Source organism: Nannospalax galili, unplaced genomic scaffold (genome assembly GCF_000622305.1).
Source record: "Nannospalax galili isolate Female #2095 unplaced genomic scaffold, S.galili_v1.0 scaffold660, whole genome shotgun sequence".
Lineage (NCBI taxonomy): Eukaryota > Metazoa > Chordata > Mammalia > Rodentia > Spalacidae > Nannospalax > Nannospalax galili.
In genome coordinates, this window is record NW_008349073.1 from 28,052 (window position 1) to 39,530 (window position 11,479).

General features: G+C 37.7%; 1 protein-coding gene across 1 annotated transcript in view; it reads left to right on the forward strand.

Moving 5' to 3' along the window:
• Positions 1 to 11,479, forward strand: part of Copg2 (coatomer protein complex subunit gamma 2) — a gene marked incomplete at its 5' end in the record, with an annotated part of 61,761 nt that overhangs the window by 15,183 nt on the left and 35,099 nt on the right. Inside the window, 8 exons of the mRNA XM_008846408.2 lie at positions 405 to 500; positions 956 to 1,199; positions 3,294 to 3,369; positions 4,202 to 4,305; positions 4,995 to 5,120; positions 5,511 to 5,573; positions 5,999 to 6,138; positions 6,782 to 6,953. Of these exons, the coding sequence (XP_008844630.1) occupies positions 405 to 500; positions 956 to 1,199; positions 3,294 to 3,369; positions 4,202 to 4,305; positions 4,995 to 5,120; positions 5,511 to 5,573; positions 5,999 to 6,138; positions 6,782 to 6,953 (1,021 nt within the window). The remainder of the gene's footprint in view (positions 1 to 404; positions 501 to 955; positions 1,200 to 3,293; positions 3,370 to 4,201; positions 4,306 to 4,994; positions 5,121 to 5,510; positions 5,574 to 5,998; positions 6,139 to 6,781; positions 6,954 to 11,479) is intronic.

Here is an 11,479-nt window from a genome sequence, read left to right on the forward strand (position 1 = left end):
ACCAGTAATAATCAGATACATACAGATTAGAGATGCATGTACCAACATCTCAGTGTTAGTAGCAAGAACAATGAGTTTTTCTGTAAGAAACAGCATATTTTAAAATGAAATGGAGATCCTTTTTAAAAGTTAAAAACTCATTCAATTTTATGTCTTACAGTGTCTATACTGAGTTCAATATTGTATAAGTGTATTAATTCAACTGTAAACCTAAAAATTTACAGCCACTTTTGAAAGAGATGCATCTTAGCTCTGGAAATTGTTATTGACTATGTCAATGCTGTTGTAATGAAATGCCTCTTCTAATTATATGGTTATTAAATAAATAATTTTTTTAAAATGTGTGTTTTTGGTAAGTAGTAGTCAAGCAGTCATTCTAAGGTGAATGTTCTGTTTTTCTGCAGGTGGTGGTTGTACAAGCGATTAGTGCTCTCTGTCAGAAATACCCTCGAAAGCACAGCGTCATGATGACTTTTCTCTCCAACATGCTTCGAGATGATGTAGGTAGATGACTTTTTACACATAGCAAGTTGTTCTCTTAAATTCCCATAATTGCCATTAAATATTAACAATGATTTATTGTTATTGTTGCTTTTATTTTTAACTCACCTAATGGTTTGTTTTATTTTTATTTATTCTTTGGAAATTTCATACATGTGTACAGTCTATCTTGAGTATATCCACCCCTCAGGAGCTCTCATCACAACAATTTAAGCACATTTCTTTACCATATGTTAAGCATATTCCCTTCTCATTCCAAATGCCTCTCAGGTGCTGTGCTTAATTCTCATTGCTGTATTATCATGATGATTGTTTTCTCACTTGAGGGGGGGTACTTTTGTTGTTTTAAATAGAGTGAATTAAAATTTTAATATTATAAACATGAATCTTAAGACCAATTTCTCAAAAATATTTCCTTTAGAGCAAATGGCAGTTTTATTTTCTCTTTTGCCAGGGAGGTTTTGAATACAAAAGGGCCATTGTGGATTGCATAATCAGCATTGTGGAAGAGAACCCTGAGAGTAAAGAAGCGGGTCTGGCCCACCTGTGTGAATTCATTGAGGACTGTGAACACACTGTTCTGGCTACTAAGATTCTACACCTACTGGGCAAAGAGGGACCAAGAACCCCGGTGCCCTCTAAGTATATTCGCTTCATTTTTAATAGGGTAGTTCTGGAGAATGAGGCTGTCAGAGCTGGTGAGTCATTGGAACACTAACAGTAATGTCATCGCTGGTCTTTTAAAATAATTCAAGAGAGTGAAATTGGAAAATAAAGTTGGAAGATTTCTGATGGTGTGAACTTGGAGGATACCCTGGGTCCAGACAGACAGCTCTTCCTTTGCACTCCAGCTTCCATCTAGATTTTTGCTTTGTATTAGAGACAAAGATCCCTTGCCTTTCAGTGTAATAGGAATACTATAGGAGCTACTTTTTTCATCATTATACTTAAAAGTATGAATGTGTATGGATGTGTAAGTATATGCATTTTTAAGTGATTCTTCCTAGCTAGTCCTTCCCATTAGTGTTAGGTAAACACTCCTATAATCCTGTCTCATTAACTACTGACCTTAGTCCCTATACTTTTATTCTCTTTCAAGATAAGCTTGAAGTAGCCATTGCTAGTACCTTCAACTACTTTTTTTTTCATTTTCTCTTCAGCTTAGTATAATTTAACCTTCTTCCTTAATTTTTTTTTTTGAAACCACTTTTTAAAATTAGGTATAAATTAGCTAGGCAGTCACTTAACTGCTTAGTGTTTGTCTTTTTGTTTATCTTTCAATTTGCTGTGCTGTTGACTAAGTACTTCCAGAAACCCTCTTTTCTCTCAGTTTTCACACTACTCTGCATAACCTGTCATTCCTGGTCATATTTATAGCCTCTCTAGGCTGGTTCATTATTTCCCCTTAGGATTTTTGTCTTCTCACTATATACGTTCTTCTTGATCATTTTTGGAGCTCTATTGGTATACTGTGACATTCTAGACTCTTCTGAATTGAATGTCCAGCCTGCCTTAGATTTAACCTGGAACTCAAACTGACCTAAATGGAAATCCTCACTTTTCTCACATACTTAGAAGCAGAAGCTTCTGCCACTGCTCTGCAGCCCTTGTCCGTTTACTGTCATCCTTCCGCCTCTGTCTTCTTGCCATCTCCTCCTTCTCCGGTCTCTTTTGTCTTTGGATGTAGGTTTGGGCTTTCATCCATCTCAGATCCCTAGCTAGCCTGTTTCTAGTTTCACAAATACCCTGTTCATTCTTCATATTCTACTAAAAATTAGTCATTAGAATGCAGAAATTTATCCCATATCTATATGGGATAATCTGTCCTTTAATAAAAACTTTGAGGTTTAGCCATATATGATTTTTGGTTTATATCTTATCTCTCATTCTCTCACATGGGTCCAGGGCTTAGCCTTGCTCATCTAAATCTAGTAATAACACTTTCTTCTCTGGGCATAAAACATTTGTACTTAATATTCTTTGTAAAACTCTTTTCCTGCCTTTTCCCTCTGGCTAAACTACCTATTCTAAACAATTGGCTGAAATAACAAATTTCAGTTTCTTGTCTTCTCCACTACCAGCTCTGATTTAAGAATCCATCTCTGTAGTCACCTGATATCTTTGCTATAGTTTTTTAGGAATTTACTAGGCTAGGCTGTATTTCTCTTTACTTACCTGTCTCTCTTACTGTAGTATAATTCCTTAGGTCAAAGACCATATTTTTTCTTTCTGTTTCCAGCACCTGCCACAGCTCCAGATAGAAGTTAGGTGAATACTGAATTTTTGTCGAATGAAAGAGATTTTAATAATAGATTTTCTTTACATACTTGACACTACTTGTTTGAAATTAGAACTGAATCACATCAGAACATAGAGAAGAGGCTATAGTAGGTTAGAGACAACTCATATACAAAATCTACATGATTCTTTTTCCTCATTGAATGGAAATATTTTCTGCTGTAGAGCTCTCTAGAACCTTCATAATTCTATTTATTCTTATGAGGAAACTTCAATAAAATAGACTTCATTTCCACTGAATACCAGCTGCTTCTCTTAATCTGTTTTTTGTTGGGTTTGGGTTTGGGATTGGGTTGCTTTTGGATTTTTGGCACAGGGTCTCACTCTGTAGACCAGATTAGCCTGGAATTCACTGTGTAATCCAAGCTAGTCTCAAAAGTATGATAATCGTTGTGTTTTAACCTCCCAGGGCTCTGATTTTTTTTTTTTTAATGATTACTGTTTAACTCTGAAAAGCTGGTGTTTATATTGCCTTATCTTTTGTTTCAAAACAGCTGCTGTGAGTGCTTTGGCTAAGTTTGGGGCTCAGAATGAGAGTCTTCTCCCAAGCATCCTTGTACTTTTACAAAGGTATGTAAAAGAATGTCGTATTTTTAAAAATAAGAATTCCATATAAGTAAGTAGTGAAAAACCTCGTTGTACCATACCTGATACATTGTAGGACCTATGAGAGGATCTGATGGAGAAAGTCAGAGGCAAATAGCTTTTCTCTTTCTAGTAAATACATGTGTACAAGATACATGTAAAATTTGAGTCTGAATTTCTGTTACATGATTTTGAGAGAGTAATATATGTACCTCAATTTGTACAATAGGCACTAAACTAAAGAAGTGTTAGGTGATTTATATGAAGAATTGAAACTGAAAATAGTAATAGCTTTCCATGGTCTTTATAACTCCCAAGTTGATGAGGAGAACAAATTTTAGCAATTTTGTGATTGAATTTTATAATTGAAGTAAATAAATCATAAGCCAAAGGCTGACTAGTTTAAATGAAACAAATTGCCAGTTGAACAATAGCAGTGTCTGGATTCTGAATGCTATTGATCCTTTTATATCCTTTAGAAAGTATAATATTTCCGTTTCTTAATTATAGAGAAATTTCAGTCTTCATTGGGATCATGTGGTTACAGGTTCAAATTATCACTCATGTTACTGTGTTCTTCCTGGTTATTTCAGTGTCTCCTAATAATGTGCATCTGATTTACAATAGCATTTCTTTAGTAATTCAGAACAGATCTCAAGATTTGTGTAGATTTTAGGAGCCTGTTTTGGCTGTTGTTGAACCCTGTCATAAAAGTGATATCAGATGGATTGTGCTCTTTAGACCTGGTAGTAAAGCTGCTGGAAATCTTTGGGAGTATTGAAGAATGCCTACGCTGTTTTTTTTTTTTTCTGAACAGATGTATGATGGATACTGATGATGAGGTCCGGGACCGAGCTACCTTCTACCTGAATGTGCTGCAACAGAGACAAATGGCCCTGAATGCCACATACATCTTCAATGGTCAGTGAGAGCCAGGAGTGTGGATACATACACTTCTGTTCTCCAAATGGTGTCTTAGAAACCATTTTTTTTTAGAAACCTATTTTATGATTATTCACATATTAACTCCTTTACACAGTTGCTTTGTGTTTTGTCTTTGATGTATTTCCATTTCTAGGGGAACCTGTGCTGACAAAGGTATTTCTTTAATTTGGTAATGGCAAAGCCTGTGAAATAATGTTCAAGAATTCAAACACTTGCTTACTCCTGATTCTTCTTTTTTGTTTGTTTGTTTTTGTATATTTTCTGAACAGGGTCTCCCTGTAGCCCCAGCTGGCCTGGCACTCACTATGTAGACTAGGCTAGCCTTGTTCTCACAGCCTGCTTCTGCCTCCTGAGTACCACCATGCCCAGCTCCTGGTTCTTATCTCCCTCTTACAAGGCTCTACCCTTCTTGTCCTAGTTCCCATATGGCCAAGATATTTTCTTTTCTGAGAGATATTTGCATTTTGTTGACATTTAATGCTGTGCTCCCATGTTTCCTTGACAGAAATAAGGCAGCTTCTAAGTTTACAAGGCAGTTTTATATAATAACCTTTATTTAATTTCTTAGACTATAGAATCTGTGATAATATAGTTCTTTCAGAAAACTTAAACATTATAAATCATTAGAAAGAGATTATAATGCTGAGATTTGCCTTTGTTTGTAGGTCTGACAGTTTCTATAGCAGGCATGGAAAAGGCCTTATACCAATATACTTTGGAGCCTTCAGAAAAACCCTTTGACTTGAAGTCGATTCCTCTTGCTATGGCTCCTCTCTTTGAACAGAAGTCAGGTAACAGAAATATTTAACTCTGTTAGTTTTTTCTGTGTACAAGTAATTTGGCAAAAACTAGCAAATATTAACATATCTTCTAACCTAGAGAAAGCTAAAAAACATTAGCGCATTTTCTTAGTAACTATTTTGTTAATTATGTTTTAGATCAAAATAGATAACATTGTTAATTTAGTATTGTAGTTTAAGTCTCTTGGTTTTTGTCTAAAATCAAGAATAAGAAACATGTCCCAAGATGAAAGTTTTTTATTTTTAGTGCAAAGTGCCACATAATTTAAGGCTGTTTGCCATGTGTATCTGCTAGAAGTTGTTCCCCTCATCTCCGTCTGTATGCAGCGGTAGCTAATAGCGAAAGAAAGCTCATTTGATTATTCATATCTGTCTTTGTAGAAATCACACTTGTGGCTCCTAAGCCAGAGAAGTTGGCGCCTTCCAGGCAAGATATTTTCCAAGGTAAGATAATTTAATGAGTAGAAGTAATAATCTTTCATCCCTAGGCATTATAAATATAATAAAGTCCCTGCTTTTATTCAGTTTGATTAATTCTCAGTTCATAGGTTATAGTTGCTGGAGCTACAGGTGTCCATGAAACTTTCCAGTTTCCATTGCTAACTTACAAACTGAGAATGTTATTCTCCTACATAATCTGGTTGGTTAAGAGGGAAAGAAACACAGTTTTGTTTATCTTTTCCACACTTTTCCAGTGTATAAATTCGTTAACTCAAAAGATTATTTCACTGAAGCTTAGAGACATATCAGTTGAATGCTAACGAGTCCTTAAACCTCAGAAACGAAGCCCTTTTTCTGCATGTCAGTGGAGTCTCTTCCTGTCTTCATATTGTACTTGCTTCTGGTTTTCTTTCTTTTCTGCTTACTAGAACAACTGGCTGCCATTCCTGAGTTTATGAATCTAGGACCCTTGTTCAAGTCTTCTGAGCCTGTTCAGCTTACAGAAGCAGAGACAGAATATTTTGTTCGTTGTATCAAGCATATGTTTACCAACCATATTGTATTCCAGGTGAGATAAGTAACTTTTGGTTCCTTTAGCTCCCTAAATATAAACTGGTATGTTTGAAGCCAAACAGCACTTCCCCTTTAGCTTAGAATTCTAGTTCCTCTTTAGCTCAGAATCACTTTACCAACAATTCTAGTTTTCAGAGGTATAGAGATTCTTCATACGATAGGCTATTTTTGATAGCTAAAATCTGAAAGGATGTAAAATTGAAATGTCTGAAGAAATGAACAACATAAAGTATATTTTTAAATCAGCATTTAACAAGGTAAATTAAGTAGATTGTTCAAAGAACTTATTAAACTTGACAGTTGTCAAATTTGTAACACTTTGTAGAGATCAACCTCAGGAAGAAATAAAATGGGTAGTTAAATAAAATGAACTAAAAATAAGGCTGGCTATCTATATCTCTCATAAAAAACAATCAAGTGGAGTTGGGTGCATATTGTTAGCATGAGTGAGGCCCTGGGCTCAATTCTGAATACCAAAAGAAAAAGGAAAAAAAAAAAAAAAAGAAAAATCTTAGGAGACTTACAGTGCAGAATATGGCAGGGTCCAGAGCTTAATTGTGGGCTATGAGGGAGAAGAAACAGCTCGTTTGAAAATATTTCCTATTCTTGACAACTTTTCTATTTGCTGACTTTTTCAGTTTGACTGTACCAACACTCTAAATGACCAACTGCTAGAGAAAGTGACGGTGCAGATGGAACCATCAGATTCCTATGAGGTGCTGTGTTGCATCCCAGCCCCCAGCCTCACTTATAATCAACCAGGAATATGTTACACACTTGTTCGTTTGCCTGATGAGGATCCTACAGCAGGTACTAACTCCAGAAGGGGTCGCTTGATTAAAAATGCATCGCCTCTTGAGTTCTTAGAATGTCTAGACAATGTTCACAGCATTCAAGATTACAGTTCTTTTCCCAGAATTTAATGGGGGCGGGGGGGTAGGGGTGTAGGGGTGTGTGTGTGTGTGTGTGTGTGTGTGTGTGTGTGTGTGTGTGTGTGTGTATAAAAGTCATGAAACTAGAAAGGGGATCAATCATGACTGGAGGGAAAAAAAAAAAAGTAGAAGAGAAAGAGAGGGTAATGGAGTACTGGGGGTGGGGGGGGAAGAAAACCAGAGACCTGTGTGTGTGTGTGTGTGTATGTTTATAAAAGTGGTTACTGCTGCAGAAATGTTACTTTTAAAACAAAGTCTATGAGAAAAAACTTGCTGTTAATAATGTTAAAAGAAAAACTGAATTTATATAGTGGTAGCCCATAAGGAATTCAGGCTTCCTACTGGAACAATGTAACCAAAAGTGAAGGTTCTAATACTTGGTATGTCTTATAAAGAATCATGACCTACTTCTCCCTAATGTTTCTTTCCAGGGCACTCTGGAAAAACTTTGTTATTTAACAGATTCTTGGCATTTTAAAATATATCATTTTTAAATATCTTGTAGCATAAAGCTGGTATCTGAGAGTGTTTCAATTTAATGAGTAGCTTAGTCAACCATCGTGTATCCATATTTGAGAAAGGCTTTATAATTTACTTGATCAGTTTTTGCACTGGGACGGGGGTGGGGGATCTAAAAGACAGCCAACTGCTAGTGCCAGAGGAACTATTTATAATTTGGGAATCTAGGAAGGTCTTAGTGGTGTATCTCTTATAAGAACACTTACACTAGTTACCCAGTTTTCACAGAAATAAGTACACAAACTACATTAATATTTTGAACAATTTTTACTACTTGTAAGTACAGGAAAAACAGATTAACAGCATTAACAAATATTGGGGAAGTTACAGAGTTACAAGAAATCATAAAAGTACTAGTAAATAGTTATCCCTGGCATCATTCAGTTACATTTGGAGCTTAACCCAGTTTCTTTCATAGCCCCTCTTCTAACTCCCTTCTTTGATGTTGGTTCCTGGGAGCCCCTGCCCAATCTCATCTGTGTTGGGTGCTAGATCAGGCTACTCAGACTCTGGCACGAGGTAGATTCATGTTGGCACCATTGCTGAGTCTGAATCCCAGGTTGTTCCCTCTGATCCTGAGTGGAACTGTGTGTATGTTGTACAGCCACTTCGATCTGTAACTCCCTGGGTGGGAAGGCACTTTCCTGACTGGACTCCTTTGAGCTTTAGGCCCTCTCTAACTTTTAATTACCTCCTTTATTCCTTTCTACTTATATTTTCTTATAGCTTCACTTTTCTCTCCTGGTCTGGTTTTCTCTCCAGCTATATATGTCTGAACTATGTCCACGAGCCAGCAATTAAACTTTTTGTTCTCTTACGTAAATGTAGTTTTAATTACCCTTGTTCTAAACTTGTATCTGGGTCCAACCTTCATGTAGCTCTCTGTCTTTTGCCATCATCCCAGGAGACTCGGCATTTTATCTACTTTTTTTCCCAGTAAGTATCTCTCCTTGCTTCAGAATTCCTTCCTCATTGTGTTTATCACTAAATTTCTGGCTGTTTAAAGGTATGCCTTTACTTAATTCAAAGGGAAGTAAAATGCTGAACCCACTGAAAACTCTAGTCCTTCCCAATTAAGAACACTAGCCCCTCCCATGTTTCAGCTTCACTCCATAACTGATAACTCAGTGACCCACACCCCAGGGAGTGCAATTAAAAGAATAAGGACAATTTACAATACCAAAATACACATAACAATGATACCAAAATTACATACCGAAGTTACATATATCATAGGAAAACAACAGTAACAGAAAATATTTCCACCAAGCGAGGAAGAATAGAGATGTTCTCAACCCTCTTCACTGAGGAGTTGATTTTAGAACAGATCTTACAAATTAAATTAGCCCAGAGGTTTTGGTCTGCTGGCTATGGACTATTTGGACTATTATAAAAATTTGGCAATTAAAAGATTTTCTTCCTTTTAGGTTAAATTCAGAGGGTTTCCTTATCAACAATAGAATGTGATTATAAACTCTAATCTTGTTTCAATACTTGGACTTTTGTGTTTGGCCCATCATATACCTGTTGAAAAAGAAACTCCTTTCTATTCTTTAGTTTTTATTAGAAATCTCAAATTTTTAATTCATTGCCAATCTCAACTCTACATTGCAATGAAAGAAGTAAAATGCCAGGACATAGATGGTAGTAAGTGTCTCTACCTATTCCCCATTCTTCTTTTTCTTGATTTCCAGTATACCCACCTGCATCCTTAGCTGTCAAATACTTTATTTCTGAAGATTGCTATCAAGCTCTCCTTTCAGATTTGGGCAGCTGCTGATTTCTTTCTGTATACAAATCCTGTTTTCCTTAATTCCATAGTTGGTATAGAGCTTAATGAGCAATATTGCCCATTTTATCAATTCTAAATTTTGTAAATTATACCCAAGATGCTATGAAATGAAAACTATCCCCATAGTGCCAGTTTTATTAACAACACTTCCTTTTCATTTTGGCTCTGTTAATTTTGCTGCAGACCATGTTAGATACAATTCACCTGTATCCAACTCTCCTCTCAATTCTCATTGTCTTTTTTTTTTTTTGTCTTTTTTTTGTCTTTTTTTCTATTTTTTTTTCAAATTTTTTTTCTTCATATTCTTTGTTGATTTTTTTTTTTCCTTCCTAAGACAGGGTCTCCCTTTATATGCCAGGCTGCCTTGAACTTCTGATCTTCCTGCTACTACTTTCCTATTGGATGTCTATAAGCTATAGGTCTCCCTCTTTAAATGCTTTTATATTTTCTAAGTCACTGAAGTTATTTCTCTAGGACATAAAGGTTGCCGTCTAACCACTGACAATTCTACCAATATTGTGTGCTGCTTAGGCCTTGAAAATCTGCAAACCATTGACTTAGCCTGGAGAGTTGATAACACCTCACACTTTGGAAACCCTGAATTCTGCCTTCTGCTTTCCTGCACTGGCTCCATTATGAAGGGTGAGCCACAATAACTTCAAAAGGCTCTGTCCTTTCCTGTCCCTTTCATTTCTCAACAATTCTGTGATTAACTGGATTCACAAATGTCACCATCCTATAGCTACCTACATGAGTGACTCTTCTAACCGATACAAGATTATCCCTTGTAAGATTAGCCCATACACTTTACTCATGTGAACTGTTCCAGAGGCATACTAATTATTCCTTAGAGAATCTTCCAGTTGACCTGTGGACTCAGGAGTCTTTCCAACCCTGTCTTATCCCTCCCTGAACTGCACTCAGTCCTCAGACCATTGTTACCCTCTTACTCTGGGGCAAGCTCTAATGAGTACAACTGAACTTCTGTGCACTCTACCCTAACCACCTTTACTTCTTAGGTGTACCACAGTAGAGGAAGTTCGTTCCCTTGTTAGAACCACCCTATGACCTGTTACCATCTTGAAATGTTTTTCAGTGACATAGTACTGCTAATGTGTTCTAGGGATCATTTCCATGCTTCCCCTACCCACCATGAGGTGGATGAACTGCATTCTTCACTTTCTTTTCCCACTAAGTCTGCCATGAATCTTCTTTGGTGTAGTGCCTTTCCCTGAGCCTCTCTGCACCCTCTTCTATCCCAGCTGCTGGATCTTTTGCTTTTTCTTGTTCCTTGGACTCAGTGGCCAGCTCTCCCTCCCATGCTCTCTGACTTACTATGAATTCCTCACCTCCTCTCTACTCTCCCGGGGCCCAGCCTAGTGAAAGAGTCACTCACAATACCTGAAGCTCTTTCAGCTGCCCTCTGTGAGTCTCAGGTTTATTTTGTAGGCCTCTGGGTACACACTCACGGCCTGACCTGTCCTCCACGCCGTAGCTTCATCACATTCAGGCCTCTTCACATCAAACTGATTGTACCAAGTCTATACCTTCTACCCAGCAGTCCCTGTGGCCCAAACTGTGACTTCCTTCTAGAATTCCACATCCATGGTTCCCTGTAACTTGTTTTACTTCCTTCCACACCCTTTGATTGAAAGCTCTCTGGGAACATCTGTCTCTGATTGTGCTACCCTGCTCTTGTCCCCTGGGTCTTCTGCCCCACATAGCCTGCCACGTCTCTACACAGAGGCTCTTTCACCCTGTCTTGCTACTAATCTGACAGCTGTCTTCCTGGGCAGTACAGTCCCTGACTCAGACTCCAAGGATTTCTCTTCATCCTCTTCTTCCTCCTCCCCCTCCTCATCTTCCTCTTCCTCTTCCTCCTACCCTCCTCCTCTCTCTCTTCCCTCCTGCCCCTCCTTCTCCTTCTTCCCCTCCTCTTCCCTCTAGCACTTACCTCCTTTCATGAGCTTCCCTGCACCACTGGCTCCATTCCCCTCTGCCCTGCTTCCTCATGGACAACCAGACCCCCACACCCATCATCTCTAAGCATCATCCACCTCTCTCACCCTCACTCCTCCATCTCCATCCTCAGC